The sequence below is a fragment of the Stigmatopora argus genome, chromosome 1, assembly GCF_051989625.1.
Source record: "Stigmatopora argus isolate UIUO_Sarg chromosome 1, RoL_Sarg_1.0, whole genome shotgun sequence".
NCBI lineage: Eukaryota > Metazoa > Chordata > Actinopteri > Syngnathiformes > Syngnathidae > Stigmatopora > Stigmatopora argus.
This window is the reverse complement of record NC_135387.1, coordinates 3,871,151-3,898,665: the sequence shown is the minus strand read 5'-3', so window position 1 is coordinate 3,898,665 and position 27,515 is coordinate 3,871,151. Positions and strand designations below refer to the sequence as shown.

The following is a 27,515-nucleotide window of genomic DNA, read 5'->3' as shown; positions in this document are numbered from 1 at the left end:
GAGCGCTCCCGCTCGGCGCTCACAAAGGGCGCTCTGCATTATAAGGCGCCCTGTCTATTTTGGAGAAAAAATTTGACTTTTATGCGCGCCTTATAGGCGTGAAAATACGGTATATTGTTTTTAATAGGGGTGACCCCACTTTGCGGATTTTCACTTTACCGCGATAATCGAGGTATTACTGTATTCATTTTTTCTAGGTTTGTGCTCTTAATTTCAGCAATTATCTTCAAATATATTTCGTCAATTTATAAAATAATAATGACCGAAGAGTGCCTTTAAATCCAAAAATTTAGCGGAAATTGTGAAAACGCAAATTTGGGGACTTGTTTTGGAATAAATTACCATATTTTGAAGGGAAAATCTTAAGAAAAACCATCGCACGTGGTATTTCTGAGATAGTGTATGAATCAAAAGCACATTATTAGGGTCAATATCATAAGGAAGTTAGTAGTCTATCCAGTAATGGTTGTATTCTTATTGCAAAACAGAAAATAACCAACAAATAGTAAATGTTAATTTGCCGATATCTATTGGTGAAAAAGAGTATAGCAACGCTGTAAGTCTTGTGCGCATATAAGCCATTTCGCCGTACCCTTGATTCAGTCATCATTCTTTTGAGTTACAAATACGGCTTATATGTGAGAAAATACGGTAACACCCTACATTGTGTATTATCGATAGCGCTTTGTTGTGATGTACATCCAGACACAGCCCCATTTCCGCATGTCTTGCAAGCTGCTGATGGATACAATTGGTAAAAAGAAGTTATTGCAGACAGTACCTTTGGTGAGGAAACCTTGACGTAGACAACAATGGGAGCGAGGGAGGTTTTGGAGAGTTGTGTGGGGTGGTTGATGGTATCCGCATCGAGAACCACAAGTTGCAACGTTTTGGCCAGCTCAAATATCCTCTCGATCTCACTTTGAACCTCCGCTGAGTCCACCACAAACAGTTTCCACATTAAATTGTTGTGTATTGAGAAGAATCAAGCTTTTGATTGAGATTTTTTTTACCCAGACTGGAGCGTGTGTTGGACCTCTCCATGATGGGTCTTTTATTAAGGACAGATCTTTTAGCCAAGGACAGGTCGGCAGTGACACGGGTAATGGAGATCCTGCAGTTTCAGTGAAAGTGGCAATAACATGGTACAGTATTTGTAAAGACCAATATTATTATTTAATCTCTACTGACCTTCCTTCAAATCTGTGTTTTAGGAAGTCAAAAAGCGCTTTCTGCATCATATCTGTAACCTACAGGATGAGAGAATAAACTACCATTTAATGTATAGTTATTATCATTGACTTATTGGCTGCCATTGATGGGGCTAGACGTGCAATCCTACCCTCCCACTTCAAATGGCTTGGACATTTACTAGTGGTAAAAAGTTTAAGTAACAGCAGAAGGATGGTTGTATTTATTTTATAAAACAGTGTTGACCTCATAACCCTTGAGTGATGGTCCCACGAGCACCACTGGCCTCATGGAGGGAACCACATCATACGGTGGGACCTGTTCCTGATGTACAAAAGGCAACACAGGGAGATTGATTAAATGTATGACAGTAATTTCAAAATGTTGGTGAACATTGATGGCCGGGGGTACATCTCAAATCCGAAAAGTGTTTATGGGGTAAACCTACCTGTTTTTGCTTCAGTTTAGCTTTTGAAAATAAAAACGTGATTAATTTGTTTCAGGTAAATCACAAGCTGTATTTTAAAGAAGAAAAAAAAGCTGTACAAGTACTTACATTCGCCTGCAGATGGTGGAGTGGTCCTCCAGCTTCCAGTTACCATGTCTCCTAAACTGGAAGAGTTTCCGCCTGTTTTCCTGCAGTGAAACATAAAATTTTACACACTGAAAAAATGAACAAAATATGAGTTCACTTTGAATAACGCATTATGGACTGATTTCTGATTTTTTTTACATTTTTAACACAATTTTATTTTATTACTGTCTTATTTCTGTTATTCCTTGAACTGTCATGCCGAGGCTAATTCCTACATACAAGTAATGAACCTAATTTTGAAATAATCCCCAAGAAGCAAAATACCTCTGTTTCTGCTCCTGTTTTAGTCTCATTGCCTCTAGTCTGAGTGGGCTCGGAATGAAGGCGATGTCAGCTCCCTCTTTGACTAGTCGGCCGATCCACCAGTCATTGCTGTACTTCTGTTACATCGAACAAACATGTCCCGTTTAAATGCTGAGATCGAGCTTCTCGATAAGAGTACTACTCACTTACTTCTTTGATGTGCAGAAAGTCTTTGGCATCAAAGTTGACTGCAGCTCCTTGTACGGGACAGTCATCATCAAGAGCGCCGCAGTAACTCACGTTGGTTTTTACTGCAAACGCTACAGGTTTGGACTGGACAAAAACAAAGTCACCCGATGTGAAAGATGGCATTGTTTTACGACAGCGTGGCCTTTAACCTTTAAGGTTTAGGTGCTCTTTGTGTTTATTTTGGGATTTTTTCTTCTTTGTCTTTTTCCCTCTCTGTGACTTGTCCTTGTGATTACCCCGTTATTTCAACTGGTGTCTCTCCTTATTCGTTGCCTCTCATGTCACCTACCTGCCTCTGATAGTCTTATAAACCCGTCTGTCAATTTAAAACAGGAATAGGAGAACCGGTCCTCAAAGGTTGCAGGGGCTCCAGGTCTTTTTTCCAACCGCTCAAACCCAAAAGAGTTTAACCAATGAGGTTTCTACTAAAACAGAAAGCACCTGACTGCAAGCCACTGATTGCACTTCTAAGACAGCAGATTGGTTAAAAGGTGCCTGCTTGATGGGTTAGAACTAAAACCTGCGCCATCTGTGGGCCTTTGTGGAATAGTTTACCTTACCCACACCTGTGGCCTAAACCGTTCCTCAGTGGCTGCCCCCAGTCAGACCGTCTCCGTTTTCCTGCGTTGTCATGCTCATGTTCAGTTCTCCTGGTGATACTTGGTCCACGTAAGTTTGATTATACTTTTTATTGCTACTTTCCTGTGTTTTGTCTTAGAGCTTTACAGGGCTGCCAACTACTCTGGAATTTCTGGAACGCAAATTCTGGGAATCCGGAGAACCTCCCTAAACTCCGGAAATCCCCCAAAATGTTCACAATTTTTTTTAAGCAACCATTTCGAAAAAGTACCAAATTTCCAATTTAAATGCCTCGAAATTCACACGATCGCTACGGCTTCCGCATCTTGATTCATCTGCAATGTAAAGTGGAAGAATTCGGTAACACAAGTGTATTGTGAATCATCCGAGTTACAAGTTCTGACGAATGATTCGTCTTGTGCGACTTCAGCGTGGCAATCGATTGCATGGGTAGCCTCTATCGCTTTAACATTTTCGTTTTTTTCATAAGGGAAGTAAGTATTATTAAGACTAAACCACCAGTGTTTTGTTTTGAAACAAATCCTATAATTTCCAGGGTTGTTCTAAAGGAAGTAGGTGTACACAGCACTGGTAAGTCTTATCAATATGCCATCCAGACACTCGTAGAACATTATTGCGTCTTATTTGAAGAAATATCCCATTTTGACGCCGTCTCCAAAAGCACTGACATTTGCACATTGTAGAACATGCCTGTGCGACTACAGTGTGACACATGGTGGAATTACTGACTGTAAAACACACGTAGAAGGACCCAAACACAAAGATAAACTAATTTTCATTATGCTGTACTTTTTCAAAGGTTTACAAAAACACAATATTTCAATTAATGTAAAAACATGATAATAACAGTTATCAGATTTAAATTGTCCTACACTTTTTTTTTTTTTTACATTTTATATCGATTTTGCGTGAATCACATTCACCCCGGAAATACCCCAGAAATGGGACAAGGGTACTCCTGAAATGGGTTCGACGGAGGTTGGCAGCTCTGGCTTTATTATTGTGAACAACTTTTGCTTATCAAAACAATGAGTCCACCCCATTCCCCCTCCCTGCAACCTTCCCTGCATTTGGGTCCGTTCCTCTGCTTCACCGCACACGCACCAAAGCTACACCAAATTTGTTTGGATTCCCATTGACAAAAAAAAATCAGATTTTAAAATTGTAAACAAATCTGTTCCAAGGGCTAAAGGCTTGTCACCACAAATGCTTACAACACAGGTAACAAGTCATAGATTTAAGGTCTAATGCACTCTATGAAACTTTAATCCTGCACGCTAGATTTCATATATTGTTAATGCAAGAATATGTGGTGACTCGCCATTGGCAGTTACTGGACATTTTCTCATCAATAAAATCACTCTATAATTCACAATCCACATACTCAAACACGCAATTCATATTAGTAAATGTAGTAGTTGTTCTGAGAAAAATAAAAAATTAATCTGACTAATAAATCGTTTGAATCCTCATATTAATATGTTATTTTAATCCATTTGGGGCTATTTGTTAACTAATCACTTAAAACATAACATCCAGTGATAATGATCGACGAACCAGATCTGTTTTAAAAATGAACTGTTTTTCCATTGACAAGCAACTTTAGCATATTACTACTTACAGTACTGAAACTATGGAAACAGCTCAATAACCTTCCTACTGCTCTTACTCATCTCATTTCATCTCATTTTCTGAACCGCTTTAGCCTCATTAGGGTTGCGGAGGGTGCTGGAGCCAATACCAGCTGTCTCTGGGCCATAGGCGGGGGGACACCCTGAATCGGTGGCCAGCCAATTGCAGGGCACAAGGAGACGGACAACCATGCACACTCACACCCATTCCTAGCGGCAATTTAGAGTGTCCAATCAGCCTAGTATGCATGTTTTTGGAAAGTGGGAGGAAACCGGAGTATCTGGGAGAAACCCACGCAGGGCCGGGGAGAACATGCAAACTCCACACAGGTGGACCGACCTGGACTTGAACCCAGGACCCCAGAGCTGTGTGGCCGACGGGCTAAACACTCGCGCCACCAGGCCGCCCACTGCTCTTAGTCCCTTAATGTTGTTGAATAAGTGACATTGGCATTTTAACACTCATTACACTGAAAGAAATGGGAAAAATAGATAAATAACATCCCTATTGTTCTAGCAGCTTTAATATCATTTTAAGTGGCTGTCATTGATGCTGAGAGACGGCAAATCCATTATGACTGGGAGAACTTGCAGCAACCGTCTTCGATGGCAGCGAATGAGGTAAGCAACTCTGAATTATCACTGATGACGACAAGAAATCACTCCCTTGTATAAAATATGTGCATGTCCCACCTTAGCTCTGTCGAGCTGAAGTTGTGCCTGGCGCTCGGCTTCACGCCGATACGCCTCGCGGTCCTCCTCGGCGGACAGGTCGGAATCCGATGGTCTACTGGTATAGGAATCAGCTGAACCCTGGGGGACAATGTGATGGCAATGGAAGAATCTTTATGTACTCATTATACCACTCGCGTTGCAGCTTCCACAATGACGCCAATTCTAGTGTGCTAGGGTTTGCATTTATTTGCAGCTGTCCCCCGCAACAGCACGCTCATGTGTGAGCCTATATGTGTACAGTGCAACACAATGTGCTGCTCTCCCACACCCACCATCATCTGGAAGACCAAATATAGCACAAAGGAGCAAACCGCTTCCTCTTCTCTCCTGCTTGGACCCATTCCATCCCATCATCCCCCACAGTGCAGCATATAAACATTCTTTTTTGCCTTGTTTATTCTCCACAGACAACTTCTCATTAGCAAAATCTATGCCTGTGATCATTTTTCATTCTTAGCGATTTAAGGACACACCAGTTTGTTTTTTGCGCTGTGTTCAAAACAATGAATCAAACGAAGGAAACCGAGTTTACAGTGCTTCAAATGGGATCAGTATACCCGATCAAATTTAAAGCAAGGTTTTTCTATCACCTTTGTGTCTTCCTTCCAGATTTTTTTTACCAACTTGGATAAGGAAAGTCAAGTAGAATATAACCATTACTTAAAATAGGTATAACAATACAGCACAATATAGGACTAACCACGGATATACAGTAGTACCTCCACTTATAAATGCTTCTACATACGACATATTTAGGATATCAAATGCATTTGATGGGAGCCATTCTGTCCCAAGATACAAAAAACAGTCCAAGTTACAAAACATCAAACGATATCAAACATCCCCCAAAATGTAAATACAGTTTCTGTATCCGGTATTTATCTGTTGAATAGCACTGGTGTCAGCATGACCCAAAAATCCTGAAATGGGGAAGTGGGCACTGGGAGAGTTTTAGCATCTGAATTATGCAGATGACCGTTCCAATATACGAAAACAAGATCCATGTTACAAAATTCCCCAAATGTAAATTTACTCCTGTATCTGTTATTTTATTTTGAATTATTTTGTTCTGCATCCTGCTTGAGGCTCTCTTGATTTCCCATTAGAGCAGGGGTCGAGAACCTTCTGGACCGAGAGAGCCATAAACAGTTCATATTTTTAAATGTAATTCCTTGAGAACTATACCCAGAATTTAAAGGTAAAAATTCATCACTTTTAAAGTACCATAAGTATCAAAATTATTTTTAGAACATTGTTACGCTATTGCTAATCAATGAGTATATGTGGCACGTGCAAGGGAGTCAAATCAAAAGAAAAATTATGACTTAAGCACCGCTAAAGTTAGTGTTGGCGCCACCGATGTGCCAACGCGAGGCAAAGTGAATATAATTTGGGAGGTTTTATTTCTTTTTTACCGTCACGTAACTTTGGGATTTTTTTTAATTCAACATTTTTATTATAATGTATTGTTTGTCTACCACAACATGCACCTAGCCCTGTTACCATAACCCTTTTTTCATCATGGTAGAGAAGAAGAAAAAAAGCAGGGAATCACATAACACGCTGGACTTAAATCAGTTGCCCAAATGTCTGTCCTCTCTTTCATTTTTGTAAAAAAAAATAAAAAATCAATAAAATAGTTGGCACTGAAGCAGCACAGTGGTTAAGTAGACAGCACATCCGCCTCACAGTTATGAGCTCAAGGGTTTTATCTCGGCTCTAGCCTACCTGTGTGAAGTTTGCATGTTCTCCCTGTGCCTGCTTGTTTGTTTCTGGGTATTCTGGCATCCCAAAAACATGTATGTTTGGTTGTATATATGTTTGGATTGAACACTTCAATTTCTCCATAGATTGGGACTGATTTTATATATGCAACCTCCTGCCCATAGTTGACTGGAATTAGCTCCAGCACCCTCGCTGTATGAATCAAAAGCACATTGTTAGGGTCAATATCATAAGGAAGTTAATATGTCTGCAAAATATCAAATTATTCAATTTGAAAAATGAAAAAAGTCCATCTTGATGAGAACCCGATGCTTTTTAATGACATGAATTACAATTTTCTTACCAGTTTAAGATGTGACGGCCAAATTGCTTATAATGTGGAAAAATCTCGATTTTTTTTCGATGGAAAAAAAATAAAAACCAAACCGGAATTTAGTTTTATTTCATAATCACAAATGTACAATTGTTTCCTTTCTGTGTTCCAAAAGGGAGAGTGTTGTTTGCACGTAGACAAATTAAAAAAGGAAGTAATGTAAGCACAACCAGGAAATATGCCCTGAGCGCTCTACGTAGTGTTCAACAAGTCACTGGGTGCAATAATAGCATACACATTACGCAGGTATCAAGGTTTATATTTTGACGATCGACCGCAAGATCTTCGATCAGCCTTAACTATTGTGGTGTGCTGACATGGTAAACGCTATGGTCAGAGCACGTACCTACGGTAACATGGCGGCGCCCCGCGCAAGCAATAGTACACACAAGTACCGTATTTTCACAACTATATGGCGCACCGCATTTAAAGGCGCAGTGTCAGTAACGAGTGCTATTTCTGTATTTGACACACACACAAGACGCACCGCATTTAAAGGCATACCGCTCCGCATTACACTGGTCTACCGCACCACATTATACGGGTCTACAGTAGAGGCTGGGGTTACGTTATGCATCCACTAGATGGTGCTGCGCTAAAGGGAATGTCAACAAAACAGTCAGATAGGTCAGCCAAACTTTATTAATAGATTACAAATCAGCTTTCTGACAACTCCATTCACTCCCAACATGAATAAACAACATTTTTTTTACTCTGAGGTTAAAGTATTAGTATTTTCGTGACACAGCAATAGCATAATAACTCATGTTGAACAACCAAAGTCGTCATTAATCGAGTCAGTAATTTCTACCTTCCTGAAAGCTCGGACCACAGTTGAGACTTCCACTGGGAATGACGACGGACATAGAATTAATGTGCTAGATACAGCACAACCGAAATGCAACGCCGTTTTATATATCTCAGCATTCACCGCGCACCGGAAATGGAGTCGGGGCTGTAAGCCGTAGTTGCGAGAGCTGTTGCGGCTCAATATTGATCCATATATAATATATTTATATATATATATATACCGTATTTTCACGACTATATGGCGCATCGTATTTTTAGCCGCAGTGTCAGTAACGAGCGCTATTTCTGAATTTTAAACACACAAAGAACGCACCGTTTTAGACGCATATATGTTATATATTATTATTATTTCAAGATGGCGCCGTCACGCGGAAGCCAGTGACAGTAGCTCTGTATGTTCTTATGTTTTTCGTGTTTTACAGCCCTTCTATCTTTTTTTAAATTACATTTTAAGATTTCTTAATACATTCCTCTTTACTTTACTTTGTACTTTATACTTTTTACTTTAATGTTTTTGCAACTTTCTTTGTTCTGTGAGCCTGGCTTCTTTCGGCTACTTCTTTGTTGGAACCATTCAGCCATGCCTACGCTGTCACACACATGGGACTAGCTGTTACAATACGCAGCAGAAAAGAGCAACACCTTGGTGCCGCCGGAGATTCGGAGCTGGACAAAAGTGCCGGGAGAAGAGGCAACACTTCTGACATACCATTCGATCATGGTATATGGAAGATCTGTCGGCGCTTGCCAGCAACGGAGCCGAGGGGCTCTACTCTGCTACTGTTGTCTTCAGCTCCAGACTACTGAGGAACTGTGCGGATAAGCTTGGAAGAGTGACTCTGCATAGTCTCTACCTCGGTCCCAGTCTGCAGAAGTCCCCCATCTTGTGGAAGACTTCCCGTGTGTGGTTCCGGTTTTTGTCCAATTTTGCAACGTCTTTTTGAGTCTGTATCCGTTTTAGCTACCACAACCAAGATGGCGCCATTCAAGTGGAAGCCGGCGGCGGTAGCTCCGTCCACTCTTGCTCAATTTGTTTTTGCTGCTTTTCTGTCTTAATGATTTGATTTGGTGATTCTCAATGAACCCATTTACTTTGATTTGCTTTGTACTTTGTGCTTTTGCTTAGTTGTTCTGTCTAATCACCCTCTTGCTACTGCCACAATGAAATTTCCCGAATACGGGATGAATAAAGTTATCCAATCCAATCCAATATATTATATATGAATATCTAACCGCAATAGCGCTGGCTACCGGAAGCAGTCCCAGACTCTTTTTCCGGTTTCCGGTGCGCAGTGACTGCTGGGATATATAGTTCTTGCACGCTACACCCACACGCTAAAAACATATTTTTTAAAAGGCAACGGAAGGAAAACTGAGTTCGGTTGTACTTTATTTACTTTAGCCATTTTACAACTTACTCACGTCATCATCACACACAAATCCATCAAAGTCCTAATTTTCTGTGTCTGAATTGAACAATTGCCCAATTGGGTGTATTGACAAAAGAACTACTACATATCCCAGCAGTCATCGAAAACGCTGAGTTTTATACGTTCGTCCAGGCGGCCACAATCCATTCGCCAATAGAAGCTAGCTGGTAGCTAGCGTAACTTTTCCAACGGTGCTTTCCATGCTTTGTCAAGCTGTATTGATGTCGATGTATACAGGCCACAATCCATTCGTAACTTTTCCAACGGTGCTTTCCATGCTTTGTTAAGCTGTGTTGATGTCGATGTATACAGGCCACAATCCATTCATAAATAGTAGCTAGCTGGTAGCTAGCATAACTTTTCCAACGGTGCTTTCCATGCTTTGTCAAGCTGTATTGATGTTGATGTATACAGGCCACAATCCATTCGTAACTCGTAGCTAGCTGGTAGCTAGCGTAACTTTTCCATCGGTGCTTTCCATGCTTTGTCAAGCTGTATTGATGTCGATGTATGCAGGCCACAATCCATTCGTAAATAGTAGCTAGCTGGTAGCTAGCGTAACTTTTCCAACAGTGCTTTCCATGCTTTGTCAAGCTGTATTGATGTCAATGTATACAGGCCACAATCCATTGGGTGTATTGATAAAAGAACTACTACATATCCCAGCAGTCACTGCGCAGTACTTTGTCTACGGGAAAATAGTAGAGTCGGTGTACCCTATCAACTGATTCATTTTATTTTATCATGATAACAATTTTAGTATTGGTCCATATATAAAGCGCACTGGATTATTAGGCGCCCTGTCTATTTTGGAGAAAATTTAAGACTTTTATGTGCGCCTTATAGTCGCGAAAAAATACGGTAGTTCGCAGTCTAGCACGGAATGCTTTGTTGATGCTAACATCTAGCGGCAGGAGTTCTTTTGTAAATCCACCCTATTAAATGACGGCCGCTGTCAATTGGTTGACAAAAGAACTATATATCCCAGCAGTCACTAGGCACTACTTTTTCTGCGGGGAAAATAGTACAGTCGGGGGCTGCTTGCCGTAGTTGCAAGAGCTGTTGCGGCTCAATATACACATACACATATACACACATCGAGGCCGCTCATCGACTCGGCCTTTACCCCGCTGCACGGTTCCTGCATTTTTTCAAAGCTAGACCTCCGCAATGCCTACCATCTTGTCCGAATTTGGGAGGGGGACGAATGGACGACGCCCTTCAGCACCCGCCTGGGCCATTTCGAATACCAAGTGATGCCTTTCGGCCTCTGCAATGCCCTGGCAGTGTTCCAGTCACTGATTAATGACGTGCTCCGTGATATGCTCAATCAGTTCCTATTCGTCTATCTGGACGATATCTTGATTTTTTCTCGCAGCCTTGAGGAGCACAAACAGCACGTGCGCCAGGTGTTGCAACGTCTCCTGGAGAATCGCCTATACGTAAAGGCTGAGAAATGTGAATTTCATGTCTCGCAGACCACCTTTCTGGGGTACGTGGTGGCCGACGGAGAGGTGCGGATGGATGCCACAAAGGTGGAAGCCGTAACTCAGTGGCCCAGGGCCAAGGGGAGAAAGGAGTTGCAAAGCTTTTTCCGGTTTGCAAACTTCTATAGGCGTTTCATCAGGAACTATAGCCGTGTTGCCGCCCCCTCACAGCACTCAGATCCACGAAACTCCCGTTCCGTTGGTCAGATGCAGCGGAAGCGGCATTCATGGATCTGAAGTCCTGTTTTACCTCTGCTCCCGTCCTCACCCACCCAGACCCTGAATTGCAGTTCCAGGTGGAGGTCGACGCCTCGGAGGTGGGGGTCGGCGCTGTCCTCTCCCAGCGCAAACAGGCGGATGGGAAGTTGCACCCCTGCACCTTCTTTTCCCATAGGCTGTCTCCAGCAGAACGCAACTACGGCATTGATGACCGGGAACTGCTCGCGGTGAAGATGGCTCTGGAAGAATGGCGGCACCACCTGGAAGGGGCTAGCCAGCCTTTCACAGTTCTGACGGTCCACAAGAACCTTGAATACCTCAGGCCGGCCCGCAGGCTGAACCCTCGCCAGGCCAGGTGGACCATGTTTTTTAGTAGATTTAATTTCACGCTAAACTATATCCTAGGTTCCAGGAACGGGAAGCCGGATGCGTTATCCCGCGTTTTCCATTCCCCGAACTCGGAGGAGGAGCCCCCAACTATCCTACCTCGCTCCTGCATGGTGGCTAGTATGAGGACGGGGCTGGAGGCCAAAGTATTGAGGGCCCAAGAATTGGAACCGGACCCAGGAAGAGGTACGCATAAGGACCTTTATGTTCCGACCCCAATGCAGAGCAAGGTGCTAGAATGGGCCCATACCTCCCGCCTGACCTGCCACCCGGGGGTTGCCCGCACACTGGCGGTGTTGCGCCAACGCTTTTGGTGGCCGACATTAAGGGCAGATACACGATCCTTCGTATCTGCCTGCCAAGTGTGCGCCCGCATCAAATCCTCCACCAAGCCGAGCTCCGGTCTACTCCTTCCACTCCCAATTCCTAGCCGTCCCTGGTCTCAAATTGCGGTCGACTTCGTCACGGGCCTTCCTGAATCCCAGGGTAACACGTCATACTCACCATAGTCGACTGGTTTTCCAAGGCTGCCCACTTCATCGCCCTCCGAAAACTACCCTCAGCCCAGGAGACGGCCGCCCTCCTTACGCAGCATGTTTTCCGCCTGCACGGAATCCCGGCCTACATCGTCTCCGACCGGGGTCCACAATTCACTTCTCACGTCTGGTCTGCCTTCTGTGCAGCCCTTAAGATCACAGCAAGCCTCTCCTCGGGATATCATCCGCAGTCAAACTGTCAGTGTGAGCGCACAAATCAGCAGTTGGAGGCAGCGATTCGCTGCGCCACCCATGCCGACCCAACCACCTGGAGCGACCATCTGCCCTGGATTGAGTATGCCCTCAACTCCCACCCTAACTCCTCCTCCAACCTGTCCCCTTTCGAGTGCTCCCTAGGCTATCAACCCCCCTTATTTCCTTCCCTGGAGGCAGATATTGCCGTGCCCTCCGTCCAGGCACACCTGACCAGATGTGGCCGTGTCTGGGAAGAGGCCCGTGCTGTGCTTCAGCACGCTTCCGCCCGTGCCCAAAGGCAGGCTAAACGCCGTCGTGCCCACGCACCAACCTAGCTTGTTAGTCAAAAGGTATGGCTGTCCACCCAAGATCTTCCCCTAAGGACCAAGTCCCGGAAGCTGTCCCCCCGCTTCATCGGTCCCTATGAGATCAAACGGGTACGCCGTGCGCCTCAAGCTCCCACCGCCTCTCCGCATCCACCCCACCTTCCACGTTTCCCAAATCAAGCCAGTCACGACGAGCCCGCTGTCCCCCCCAACTCTCCCCCACCCCCTCCGCTGATGATCGATGGGGGCCCGGCATTTCTTGTGGAACGGCTTCTGGACGTTCGCCGCCGTGGTCGCGGCCTGCACTATCTGGTGGACTGGGACAGGGGCATTTATTCACGGCCAATCACACGCAGAACAGTACGTGACAGAAGAAATAGAGAAAAGAAAGTAGTAGTAACAGTAAGTTCTATACTACTGTAATGAAATTGTAAATCCAGAAATCCTACTCCAGAAAACTTACACCAGCATAGAAAAAGTTGAGATTAATCTTTGAATTAAGGTTCTCAGCAAATCATTTTGAATATATATTTCCTAAAATAATGGGAAATTATTTAAAATTAAACTAGAAGTAAAAGTGTGTTCCATGGCATTTTCAGGTATTGTTCTCTAAGCCCTCTAGTCTGTTCAAGGCACTTAGAATTTCACATAAGTCTTTTAGTGTTGTTTTTTCTCAGTGTCAGGCACGTAGCTCCAAGCATGGCAAATGGCTACTACTTTAAACGCATGGATAAAATAAAAAATATAAAACATTGGCAGCACATTGTATTACGTACTTGTATTAAGAAATATGTCCACCGGGGGGCAGTACATTTTGAGATGAAGATTTATAGCGGAAGTAGAAAGCGGTCTTGTTGTTGCCATATGGGGCCATATAGGCTATTTGACCGGTCTTTTCTCTAACATATCATAAATTTCATCCAACATATATTAATTGTAATTTCTTGTAAACTGTGTGTGAAAAAATTAAAGTGTTTAATTGTAAGTTTTTTACTGCTTTAATAAAAACACTATCTGTGAATTTGCTTTGTCTTCTTTTTAATAAAATATTTTTTTGAATGGCAGCTTATTGATAATGTGTTTAATATTAAAAAGCAAGTAAAATGATTATCTTTGTACTGGCTCTTGACTAATTCATTTGAATCATTTCTATTTACTCCCAAATGACTCATTATTAAACTTGCATTCAGAGGATGGTACTCTTTGCCTAACGGATTTTGTGTCAGTTGACTTATATAGTCTTATTCATGTTGTTTACGTCTGATGGTGAGCAGTGTTCAGTGAATTTGTTTTGTGATCCATTTGTCACTCAACTACAATAATCCTTTTGGTGACCCTTGCTGACCCACAGCACTGGTAAAAACAACCTAAACCACTTGGCAAGAGGACTAAAGCTGAAAGGAATGGTAAACATGCAAAACTTCCCCTAAATGCATGGCCATGCAAACACACAAAGGGGCACACGTACAGTATATGTACACATACATACTAGCCTGAGATTTAGAGTCTTTTGCTTGGAGCTACGTGCCTGGCACTGAGAAAAAACAACACAATGAGAAACATCCCCACTTTTATTTGTTTAATAAAATAATAAATTAAACACTTAATTTTTTTCCCACACACACAGTTTACAAGAAATTACAATTAATAAACGTTGGATGAATATTATGATATGTTAGAGAAAAGACCGGTCAAATAGCATCTCACTTTTAGTTCTAGTGATGTGTGCCAATAAGAACAATATTTTAATTTTAAATAATTTCCCATTATTTTAGGAAATATATATTCAAAATGATTTGCTGAGAACCTTAATTCAAAGATTAATCTCAACGTTTTCTATGCTGGTGTAAGTTTCTATTTCTTCTGTCACGTACTGTTCTTAAATAATTTCCCATTATTTTAGGGAATATATATTCAAAATGATTTGCTGAGAACCTTAATTCAAAGATTAATCTCAACGTTGTCTATGCTGGTGTAAGTTTCTATTTCTTCTGTCACGTACTGTTCTGCGTGTGTTTGGCTGTGAATAAATGCCCTTGTTATTCCTAAATGAATGTTATCTGTAACGGGCCGTATATGGCCCGCGGGCCGAGGTTGAAAAACTTGTACACACACGATCCGGGGGCGGGGCTAGCGCGCGAATCCCGTTCGGCGAAACGTCCGTTTGGACAAACGTCCATTCGGCGAACTGTCCGTCGGCCAAACGTCTTTCGGCTAACTGTCCGTCGGCCAAACGTCTTTCGCCGAATCGTCCGGTCACGAACGTAAGCACAACTAGGAAGCGTGTCCGTAGCAATATAGTGTTCACCAAGTCCCTCAGCGCAGTGATAGCATGAGATACACATTACGCAGGTATCGAGGCTCATATTTTAATGATCGACCGCAAGACCGTAACAACTATTGGGATGTGCTGACATGGTAAACGCTACGAACACATCTACTCGCATCTGGCTAGTTTGAGCACGTTTAACTAGGTAAGACGGCTGCACCCTAAGTAAGATGGCGGCGTCCTAGGTAAGATGGTGACACCCTGAGCGAACAGTGAGATATGTTTTTTTCCTTGAATTTCATTCATAAACGTCAAAATTAATTTTGTTTAGCATTTTATATGTTCATCTTTTCTCTATTTTGAAATAAATGAGGTTGCATTGTCTTGCGTTATGGTGTTTCCTCTTTGTCACCTTGCAGTTTCGTGCATGTTGTCTTTTTATGCGCATATAAGCCGTACCCTTGATTCAGTCATTTTTTGTCCGATAAAAGCAGCTTATATGCGAGCAAATACGGTAAGTATTATTAAGATTAACTAAACCACCAGTCTTTTGCTTTGAAACAAATTCTATTATTTCTGGGTTTGTTTTAAAGGAAGTAAGCGTACACAGAACTGGTAAGTCTTGTCAATATGCCTGCTAGGGTTAAGTGCAAAATGGAAGGCAATTTGGATGAAACTTCTAATAAGAAACCCAGACGATTCAGTCATCATTTTTTTAGCCCAACAAATGCGGCTTATATTTTTATATATATATTTTTTATACAGACGCTCCCCTACTTACGAACGAGTTAGGTTCCGAGCGATTGTTCATAAGTTGAATTTGTTTGTAAGTTGATTCAGTGCTATATTTTGTATTATAATTTATGTTTAAGGCCTATATAAGTATATTGAAGGTTTATATGAGTACATTTGTATGTTTAAGGCTTGTATAAGTAACACGCATTGGTTTGTACTGAAAAAAACATTTAATAAAATGGAGAGAATGTGTACAGTACTTTATAGAGAGAGATTTATGTATTAGAAACTGGCCGAAAGAAGCGATCTAACGACGATTGCACAGTTTTCTTCTTTTTTTCATCATAAATGATGCGGTAGCACTGTATGGCATCATTCAATTGATTTGCAAACTTTGTGCAACGTTCAATATTTGGGTCCTGCTGCTCGATCTTTCTGTTTATAAATGGTACTGACGGTCGAACGATTCAAGTTGTATATGTGCAACGCTCACCACTCTCACGCGCATCAAGCTTCGTTATTATTGCCACTCGTTTCAAATGAAATGGCTTGCCTCTTCCTTGCAACTCCCTCAATAGAAGCCTTTCGCTTTTTACCAACCATATTCAATAATGGATGCACGAGATATTTAATGATACAAATGAAAAAGGTTCTTTGCGCTCTGGAGACACGTTCACGCACTTCCGCATTGCAACGAAGAGGGCAGAAGAAGGTAGATGCTGGGTGAGCTGAGCCCTCAGCGCCAGGCGGTATTAGCGGCAGAAAGAAGCACTACTCGGAAAAAAATACAAAATCGAACTTACGAACATTTTTCGACATAAACGCAATTTGCAGACATGTTCGTATGTACTGTTGTTCGTAAGTCGTATGTTCGTAAGTAGGGGAGCGTCTGTATATTATACTTCTGTGCAATAACAATGTGCAATGTCTTAGATTGTGCAATATTTTTGAATTACCTTGCCCGGACGTGACTTTTTAAATAACTTATTTATGTTTTTATTGGGAAACACACTTTGTGGAGTAGCACCACTAATTTCGTTATACGCAACTGTTGTATAATGACAATAAAGGCTTTTGACTTTGTCTTTTGAGTAAATACGCTAGTTATCCTAGCTTCAATGTCTCACCTCATGCAAACCTGTAATACACAGATAAGGATAAGACAATAATAGTACTTTTTTTCTTCTTTTTTTCCATAATAAACTTTGTTTTCTGGGTCAACAGTAAGAGATGTTTTCTAGGTCAACAGCAGAGCTGCCAACCTACGTCGACCCCATTTCAGGAGTACAGACGCTCCCCTACTTACGAACGAGTTAGGTTCTGAGCGATTGTTCATAAGTTGAATTTGTTTGTAAGTTGATTCAGTGCTATATATTTTATTATAATTTATGTTTAAGGCCTATATAAGTATATTGAAGGTTTATATAAGTGCATTTGTATGTTTAAGGCTTGTATAAGTAACACACATTGGTTTGTACTGAAAAAAACATTTAATAAAATGGAGAGAATATGTACAGTACTGTATAGAGAGAGAGATGTATGTATTAGAATCCGGCCGAAAGAAGCGATCTAACGACGATTGCACAGTTTTCTTCTTTTTTTCATCATAAATGATGCGGTAGCACTGTATGGCATCATTCAATTGATTTGCAAACTTTGTGCAACGTTCAATATTTGGGTCCTGCTGCTCGATCTTTCTGTTTATAGATGGTACTGACGGTCGAACGATTAAATGCCCGTGAAACGCTCACCACTCTCACGCGCATCAAGCTTCGTTATTATTGCCACTCGTTTCAAATGAAATGGCTTGCCTCTTCCTTGCAACTCCCTCAATAGAAGCATTTCACTTTTTACCAACCATATTCAATAATGGATGCACGAGATATTTAATGATACAAATGAAAAAGGTTCTTTGCCCACTGGAGATACGTTCACGCACTTCCGCATTGCAACGAAGAAGGTAGATGCTGGGTGAGCTGAGCCCTCACAGTGCCAGGCATATTAGCGGCGGAAAGAAGCACTACTCGGAAAAAAATAGAAAATTGGACTTACGAACATTTTTCGAACTTAAACGCAATTTGCAGACATGTTCGTATGTACCGTTGTTCGTAAGTTGAATGTTCGTAAGTAGGGGAGCGTCTGTACTCTTGTTTCATTTCCGGGGTTTTGTGTTTTCATCAGGAGTGAATGCGATTTGCGCAAAATCTATATAAAATAGAAAAAAAACGTAGGACAATTTAAATCAAACTGTTATTATCATTTTTTTTACCATGATTGACATATTGTGTTTTTGCAAACTTTTGAAAAAGTACAGCATAATGAAAATAAGTATATCTTTGTGTTTGGGTCTATCTATGTGCGTTTTAGAGTCAGTAACTCCACCATGTGCCACGCTGAAGTCGCACTTGTATGTTGTGCAATGTGCAAATGTCGGTCCTTTTGGAGATGGCTTCAACATGGGATATTTCGTCGAATATGAACCAATAAACTTCTGCAAGTTTCTGGGTTTCTTCTCAGAAGTTTCATCCAAATTGCCACACAGTTTGCGCTTATCCCGAGCTGGCATATTGATAAGACTTACCAGTGCTGTGTACACCTACTTCCTTTAGAACAACTCTGGAAATGATAGGATCTGTTTCAATTTGAGTTGTTCTTGTCTTAATTCTGTTTACAAGCACAGTTTTGTTTTTGTGTCCAGATACTTAAAGAAAGGCTACTAGAACAGTCTGAATTAATGATTTCGTCTACCAATTCAGAAAAAAAAACTTGTTGTGAGTTACAAAAGAGTCGTGACAAATTCAGAAACAACACATGGATAGGCATTGGAGATGCCTTCAATCAATGAAGAATACAAAGAAGAGAAAGAAAAAATGATACTTGTACAGATGATGTATTTTTGAGTTTTCCTACATTACTCTCAGAGATGGTCAAATGATATTTGGAATATGAACACAGTTGACAAGCTCGTGGTAGATTGTTTAGCATGTGCGTCAATTGACAGGGGCAAAGATAGCATCTTTACGTGTACATATGTTGGACGGTAATTGAAATTGATGGAGGAAAAAAATAAAATTGAATGCTGTCAATGCATTACCAAATGAAGTAAAAAGTAACCCTCGCTCCCTTGGCGATAGTTAACGCAGAAATCTGTTCTTTTATTTTTGTGCTGAACTACACGGCTATAACTGATTATCTGTTGACCGAAGTGGAATTTGAAAACGTTATGTTTGAAGACGTACTCACGACTACATATGCTTTATCTTCACATGATCATTACTAACGTTAGTGTGTAGTTCATTAGCCTTCATCTTTAGTAAATGAAATGAAACAGTGGTATGATAACCATTTGTAATACAGAACGCAGACCAGGTGCAATTTCATCCAAAAGTAGATTGTGACAACCTATTTTGGATGAAATATATAGTGAGAACTCCACAGAACCTACTCGTGATTGCTTCTTATTCTCATGAGTGTTTGGCTTTGTTAGATAACAAGAACAAATTTGGAGCTCTCACGAGCCCTGCAAAGCAACAGTGCACCAGTAGTTGCAGAATAAAAGGGGAATGGGGTTAATGGATGGAGTCAATCCTCGGACTAGAAATACAGAGAAGAGATGAATGTTTATGAGCTCTGAGATGGGGCACAACTGACAGAGGTTTGGAGAAATGGGAGATGCATCAACAATTTATAGACAATATAAAGTGTGGCTACCTCATGGGAAAGGGGAGATAATGCAATAAAATCTTATGGCGAAACAGCTTGAATGTGCAACATCATCATCATCATCAAACTATGGTAAAGGGGTCAGGGTGAGTAAAGAATGCCATGAAAGGCACACACAAAGAATTATGAATGAAAGACATCTGCTTTACGTGATTCTTTAGCTGACGCTTCAATCCCAAGCTTACTAAAATCACTGCATCTGTATGACTTGCAATGGAGCACAGCCCTAGTGTCATGTCCACAAAATTATCCACCAATTTGTCACTTGTGCTGGCCATGTTTACAAAGATGTACCATTGCAGCGACATACACCTATCTTAGCAAAAAGGTGTGACGCAATTTACGTGCAGGCACTGTGTACAAAAATAGGGCTCCGTGAACTTATAATTACTAAAGACCGGTATGATATCTTTGTCAATGTAACCTGTCCCATGATGGTCAAATGCTGCCTCGTGTTACTTTTTTGTGGAAGAACAATCAAAGACCTGATGAATTCAGCTTTACAATAATTGGAATGCTCAACCTCAAAGAATCGAAAAGCATAATTTTAATATTGTCACTACCGATTCTATAATACATCACCATGAAACTGAACTCACTGGCCATTGAGTTTAATACACGCGATAGTAGTAGTTTTTACATTGACCACACAATAACTTTAGAAAAATACCAATGATGGCTAGAGGTTGACCAATTTGGGGTTTTCAAATGCCGGTACTGGTTTAAAAAAAAATCCAGTTGATTGCCATCATTTGTTTTAAGCACACCGATCACGGAAGGGTATTGAAGCAGTCATTATATTACTTCCTTCATTCATTTTCCATATCACTTATCCTACAAGGGCCGCCGGGGGTGCTGAAGCCTATCCCAGCCAACTATGGGGACCAAGTAGGGGACTCCCTGAATTGGTGACCAGCCAATTGCAGGGCACAAGGATACGGACAACAATTCACGCTCACACTCATACCTAAGGGCATTTTACCAGCCTACCGTGCAAGTTTTTCAGATGTAGGAGGAAAACAGAGGCGGGGGAAACCCTGAATCTGTGGCTAGCCGATCGCAGGACACGAGGAGACGGACAACCATTCACTCTCACACTCATACCTAGGGGCAATTTCGAGTGTCCAATCAGCCTCCCATGCATGTTTTTTTGGAATGTGGGAGGAAACCAGAATACCTAAAGAAAACCCACACAGGACCAGGGAGAACATGCAAACTCTACACAAGTAGACCGACCTGGATTTGAACCCAGGACCCCAGAGCTCATGGCCGACGTGCCAACCACTCAAGCCGCCGTATATAATAGTATATATTAGAATTAGTATTATATAATTGTCATGTTTTCCCCTCATGTGTGTGAAGCCAAGAACCCAGGATGCGGGTCAGAGAAAAAGGCGATGACAGTGCTCCAGCACAACTCAGGCTTGTAATGCCAAAAGTTCAAATATCAGTGACAAAATAACCAGGGGAAGACACAACAACGACAAAGAGGCAAAAACATAACTTCTGAGTAACTGGGCAAACATGAGGTAGTCAAGATAACATGGCACACAGGAACGGGAATACGGGAGTACAGGAATAATACTTCCACCATGACGTCACGAAACAGTCCCGTTAAATGGACGTCACACGAAATAATTATAAACACGAAACAGGTGGTTTTGGGAGGAACGGAAAACCAGGAGGGACACAAGGTGACACGTACAAATCACTCAGACAGCACACACACAAGGAGAGCACGCACACACATACACACACCTGTACTCAAAAACCCCAAACAACGTGACAATAATAATATATGTTAGAGGTACATAGGCATTGCGGCGGATCGATTGGTTAGTGCGTCGGCCTCACAGCTCTGGGGTCCTGGGTTCAAATCCAGGTCGGTCCACATGTCTGGAGTTTGTATGTTCTCCCCGGGCCTGCGTGGGTTTTCTCTGGGTACTCTGGTTTCCTCCCACATTCCAAAAACATTTATGGTAGGCTGATTGGACACTCTAAATTGCCCCTAGGTATGAGTGTGATCGTGAATGGTTGTCCGTCTCCTCGTTCCCTGCGATCGGCAGGCCACCGATTCAGGGTGTGCCCCGCCTCTGGCCCGAAGTCAGCTGGGAAAGGGGGGAACCCCCACGACCCTAGTGAGGATAAAGTGGTTCAGAAAATGAACGATGAACAGAATATAAATACAGTCGTACCGCTACTTCCAAAATTAATTGATTCCATAACTTTTTCGTAACTTGGATTTTTAGTAGGCAGAGCAGTACTTTATATGTAAATTCTGTAATTTGTTACCCGGTCCTCCAACTCTACCCTTTAAAGATGGGTTAGGGCTCCACTTTTGGATGAAAGATGTGAGAAACAGACATACATGAAAGAAAATGATAAGAAAAATGTCATCTCATTTTCTGAACCGCTTTATCCTTATTAGGGTGGCGGGGGGTGCTGGAGCCTAAATTTTAATTAAAATATAAAAATGAATAACAAGCATGCAAAAACATGTTCTATTCGTGCAGTAGTACAGTAAAGTAAGGCGGAAGTTAACGTTAGTAAACGAACACACGCATAAACACATCTAAACAACTTCAAATTATTGTTTCAAAACAACTTAGCCTTTAAAAGAACTCCAAAGGAGAAAAAGTCTCTCCATCTCGTCGTTTAGTACAGAGGCCATGCCAAGGAGTTGTCACTTTTAATGCTTCCTTCTGCTTCAATAGAGTTGAGCTGCTAAGAGGTGGATTACGGCTGGTCGTATTGCCTTGCAATATCACTCAACCCCACGCCACTTTCTTATCTTCTGTTTTCCGATTAATAACAGGGCCTGCTAATTCATTTAATTCGCAACAATAATTTAAAATAAAGAGCTTGTGACGACAAACGGCAGTCAAAAGAGAGTTGTTGTTGTTGTGGGAGTAAGCTGCAATGTTACTGGGACAATATCAAAATAAAATTACGGATATAAGATATGCCTTTACGTTTTGTGGGATTTCGTAAGTTGGATCTCGTTTTCCAATGTTGCCATGGTCATTTGAATATCAAAGGGTTTCGTAACCCGAAAATTTCATACCTAGAGGCATTTGTAACTAGAGTTATGACTGTTTTAATCAGTAGTCTGAAAAACTCCACTCATTTCCCAACAAAATAATGCAAGAGCGCCAGTCACCCAATATCTATGAAGACAGGCATTCTATTAACCGCACAGTCGTAATTCAATGTCAAAAAATGACGCGCTCATAGCTCTCTGGCATAAATCACAGTGCTGTTGCATCGATTTTAAAGTCAAGACATGTCAATGGATCAATCTAGGGAGGTGGACTTCGGTGGTTTGGATTTAAAATTGGGGAAATGAAGTAAACAAAGACGTAAAGCCCCAATCAGTTCCGCACCTGGAGGCAGAAAGAAGCGACCCAACCCGATGAAACCGACCGTGTTCCAAAAACCTCCGATTAAGACATGATACATTCAGGGTCTCGCAACATTCAATCCTACTTCTGGCAGCATGCTGCTGCAGAAATGAGTCATACGCCACAGTTCCTCCATGGACACCCCACCCCATCACAGAAAAGAACTATCTAATCTATTGGGGGAAATGGCCTACCCCTGCATTAAACATTTTTTCTCAGCTCACCTATTGTTGCAACGTCAAATGTAAATGAAGGCGAGCTAATGACCGAGATTTGCCGGTGTTATTACCGAAACCATGCTTCAAGTCTTCGGAGGGAATGTCATGAATATTACACACAAAATTTTCAGGGGATCTAGAGATTGTCATTTAGGCCCCCACAACCCCGTGATCAGGATAAGTAAGGTTTCCTGTTGAAGATGTCTACTTAGCCTTTTTTCCCTTTCATTTTTATTGTCGCTGCCCCCCTTCCTTGAGTAAATACTTCTTGCCACAGATCACAAAGCATAGCTAATGTTCACATAGCAACATATGACGATTTTAGAACAGGGGTGGGCAAACCAAAAAGTTGAAAGAGCCATTCATTCATTTTCTGAACCGTGGATCCCCACAAGGGTTTTGTGTGTGTGTGTGCGTGTGTGTGTGTGTAGGGGGGTATCCTTTAGTCTATCCCAGCTGACTTCGGGCACCAGGTGGGTGACACCCTAAATTGATTGCAAGCCAATTGCAGGACATGAGGAGATTGGCAACCATTCACGCTCACACATACTAGGGGCAATTTAGAGTTTTCAAACAGCCTACACGCATGTTTTTGAGGTGTGGGTGGAAACCGGAGTACCCGGAGAAAACCCATACAAGCTGGAATAGAACATGCAAACTCCACACAGTGAGGACCAACTTGGGATTTAACCCTCGACCACAGGACTGTGAGGCTGACACACTAACCACTCGCCCACCGGGCCTAATTTTTAATGCTTTTAAAAATATAGATTTATTCATTATGCGTTTTAAAATGGGAAAAAGACTAGTCAGACTACAGAAAATATATTTAGTACATTCATTTGAGTGATCAAATGTTTTCCTTTCAAATACCGCAAAAAAAGGATGTAGATGGCCAGGAGCTTGAAACCCATGTTTTTGACATGTGATGAACATGTGTATTATGAATCGTGATTTTTTTCTGCTTTTGTTAACCCATTGGCTAACGGTGATAAACGGCCAATCCATTTAACTGTGAAAGTCTGGCAGCAATTTTAAATGGATTGGACATTTATCAATGGCGCTGAAACATGATAATTCAATGTTTGTCATTACATTTCTCCGAAATCCTGTGGGTATCACGACTTGCTAACGTACAGCAGTGGTGCTATGTTGATTTACCAGTAGATTCCCTGGGTACCATTGGTAGCTCGCATGAGAATTGATTTGATTCAGTTTGCTGCTTCCCGGCCACCCGATGGTGGAGTGGTTCTTCCTTGGTGTGGGTAGTCCGGGTTCGATTCCCGCTCGGTGGCAGTCTGATTGGTTGTCTGTCTCTCTGTGTGCTCTACGACTGACTGGCAACCAGTCTATTGTGTAGTCTGCCGTTCGCAGTTGGTTTCGGCTCCAGCAACCCCCATAACTCTTACGAGTATGGAAGATGAATGATACTTCCCTTAACTGGGCTGCTAGGACATTGTGAAGTAGAATATAGTACATATTACAAACATGAACGAAACTTGTAAGAATCCCTGATATATTTCTCAATAAACATAAAAGGCTATAGAATTTTGACGTGGTCATTTCTTTAGCAGCTTGGGTGCTGAAAAAGTATGAGCACCCCTGGTGTACAGAATAAATTGCATTCTTTTTTATCATTAAATAAAATAGGCCATGGATTAAAAAAGAAGAAAGATAATAAATAAATAACTACCTTGACAAATCAGCAGAGATTTCTTACTTGTGGTTGACCCCAAAAACTTTAATTACAAATTGATTCTCTGCTGGGATTTGTCATATAACTCTACCATTTTGTTGCCCTCTTCTGATGAAAGGGGAAACTACACCTAAAATATCAACGATGCAGCCTTTCCATTCTATTCAATCAATCATTTTTTGGACCACGCATCCTTCTAAAAGCTGCAGGGGTTGCTGGAACCTATCGCAGCTGAATTCGGGCGAACAGCAGACTACACCCAAGACTGGTCGCCAGTCAGCCATTGGGCACACAGACAGACAGATGGCCATTCGCACTCACAATCATACCGCCACCAGCAGGAATCGAGCCTGCGCCTGCCCGGAGTGAAGTCAGGCGAGTGAACCACTACACCAGCTTCTATCCAGTTAATAAATATTAATTAATTGTTTATGATGACTGTCTTGCTTGACATGAATGCATGCGTCAGATCTTTAGATGCCACAAAACGACCTAGAGAATGACAGAATTGCATTTACCTGCCGTTTGATGAAACTAGATGTTGTGTCCGATGACGTGCTGCCATCCGAGCGTTTGAAACGGCTCTTGCGTTTGGGCAGCTTCCTTGGCAGCTGTGTGCAAACACAAAAGCAACATCAACACACAAATCAATACTGTTACTCAAATACTATCACACATTGTAGTTTTGGGCGGCCCAGCGACCGAGTGATTAGCGCATCAGCCTCACAGTTCTGGGGTTGAGAGTTTGATTCCAAGTTGGTCCTCTCTATGTGGAGTTTGTGTGTTTTCCCCGGTCTTGTGTGGCTTTTGACCTGGCACTCCAGTTTCCTCCCACATGCCAAAAAACATGCATGGTAGGCTGGCATGAACTCTAAATTGGCCCTAGGCATGAGTGTGAGCGTGAATGGTTGCCCGTCTCCTTGTGCCCTGCCTGTTGCCCGTAGTTAGCTGGGATAGGCTCCAGCACCCCCTGCAAAGATAAGTGCTTCAGAAAATGATTGAATCAAGGGTGGCCAAGTGAATAAATGTTTAGCGCATTGGCCTCACAGTTCGGGGTCCTGGGTTCAAATCCATTTTGGTCCTGCTGTGTGCATTTTGCAAGTTTTCCTCGGGTCTGCATGGGTATTTTCCGGGTACTCTGGTTTCCTCCCACATCCCCAAAAACATGCAGGTGGCAGTGGCGGCCCGTGCATTTTCTTGTAGCGCCTTCAAGGAATCAATCCAACCCTCAAAAACTATTTTATGGCTATAAAACCTCTACTTTAGCTACAGCTGCGACACATAAAAAATAATCAATAAATCAATGCACAAAAATGGGGTAAAATCCACTTCCTAGCAGCATTTAATGATTAAATACAAATACTGGAGCTTTTCAGACATTACAACCGGGCCAGGGGGTGATTTTCCCGGGAAAAGACCGCGAAGAACGTCAATGGCGTGCCGCCAAACATTACCCGAAAATGGGGTAAAATCCAGCCGAAAACAGCATTTATTGATTAAATACAAATACTGGAGCTTTTGAGACATCAGAACCGGCCCCAGGAAAAAGACAGCGATGAACGTTGATACGTCCATATACGTCCATACGCGAAACGGCAAAAATTGCACTAAAATGGGGAAGGAAGCTAACAGACAATTTGGAATTATTTAATAAGTATTGATGGACAAAATATAATATATGATTCAGATATTTCTTAGGCCAGCAGAGAAGGCCTTGAAGGCCCTGACGGCCCGCCACTGGTAGGTGGCTTGGACACTCTAAATAACCCCTAGGTATGAGTGCTGGTGTGAATAGTTGTCCGTCTCCTGGTGCCCTACGGTCGGCTGGCCACTGATTCAGAGTTTTAGTATGACATTAATGAATACAGTGGTACCTTGACATACAAGTAGCCTGACATACGAGCAATTCGAGATACGAGTAAAATTTCGGGCCAATATTTATCTTGAGATACGAGACAAATTTTGATATACGAGCAGACAGCGGACGCAAGATGCTGCTCATAAGAACATCATGGGCACTGTCTCTCTCCCGCAACTCCCTCGTGTAATGTCTCTGGTCGCAACTCCCTCTTTGTAATGTCTCTGGTCGCAACTCCCTCTTTTTAATGTCTCTGCGAGCACTGGGGGGAGCGTTGCATTTTTTCAGTGTTTTTTCCCCCGTTAGTCAGTGCAAATGGCGTATATACTACTTCTCGTTGGCAAGTGGCCGTGCGTTATCCTATTGTGAGGACATTTATGTGCATCATTTTGGGAATATTTTGAAGGGAATACAAACTCAAACAACCCTTGATATTGACTGAAAGTCAGTGTGGACCCGGGAGAAGAAAGGTGTCAAAATGTCAAACAAAATTAGAATTAAGTTTAGTGTTAGGTTCGATTAAACTTATTTTTGAGTGTGTCTGCATCGTAATCCAAGTTCATTTAAATTTGTTTATGTTATTTTACCAGCGCGTTGCCTTGCAAAAACGCCCCCCCCCTCTGTCTGTCGCCCTCTCTCTCCCCTTCGAAATCCGTATAAATTTAGTACTATTAAACATATTTTAGTAATATGAAAACACTCGTTATGTGTTACTTTGTTACTAGATGGCGAATTAGAACAAATAAAACATTTTTTCCAATTCAATATCCTGTTTTGGTGTTTTTTCAGACGGTTGGAACTAATTAATTTGTTTTTAGTTCATTTCAATGGGAAACGTTCGTTTGAGTTACGAGAAAATCGACATACGAGCTCAGTCCCGGAA

The 27,515-nt window shown here is 42.0% G+C and overlaps 1 protein-coding gene across 3 annotated transcripts in view; it reads right to left on the bottom strand.

Moving 5' to 3' along the window:
* cacnb3a (calcium channel, voltage-dependent, beta 3a) overlaps positions 1–27,515 on the bottom strand; it is a 50,915-nt gene that overhangs the window by 17,670 nt on the left and 5,730 nt on the right. For 2 of the 3 annotated variants that reach the window (XM_077616326.1, XM_077616173.1), the window contains exons 2-11: positions 25,293–25,385; positions 5,203–5,322; positions 2,240–2,362; positions 2,051–2,166; positions 1,748–1,827; positions 1,640–1,659; positions 1,438–1,515; positions 1,192–1,250; positions 1,014–1,114; positions 782–933 (exon numbers count right to left, since the gene is read on the bottom strand). In XM_077616326.1, the coding sequence (XP_077472452.1) occupies positions 782–933; positions 1,014–1,114; positions 1,192–1,250; positions 1,438–1,515; positions 1,640–1,659; positions 1,748–1,827; positions 2,051–2,166; positions 2,240–2,362; positions 5,203–5,322; positions 25,293–25,385 (942 nt within the window). The remainder of the gene's footprint in view (positions 1–781; positions 934–1,013; positions 1,115–1,191; positions 1,251–1,437; positions 1,516–1,639; positions 1,660–1,747; positions 1,828–2,050; positions 2,167–2,239; positions 2,363–5,202; positions 5,323–25,292; positions 25,386–27,515) is intronic. The other variant, XM_077616244.1, reaches the window with a different exon arrangement.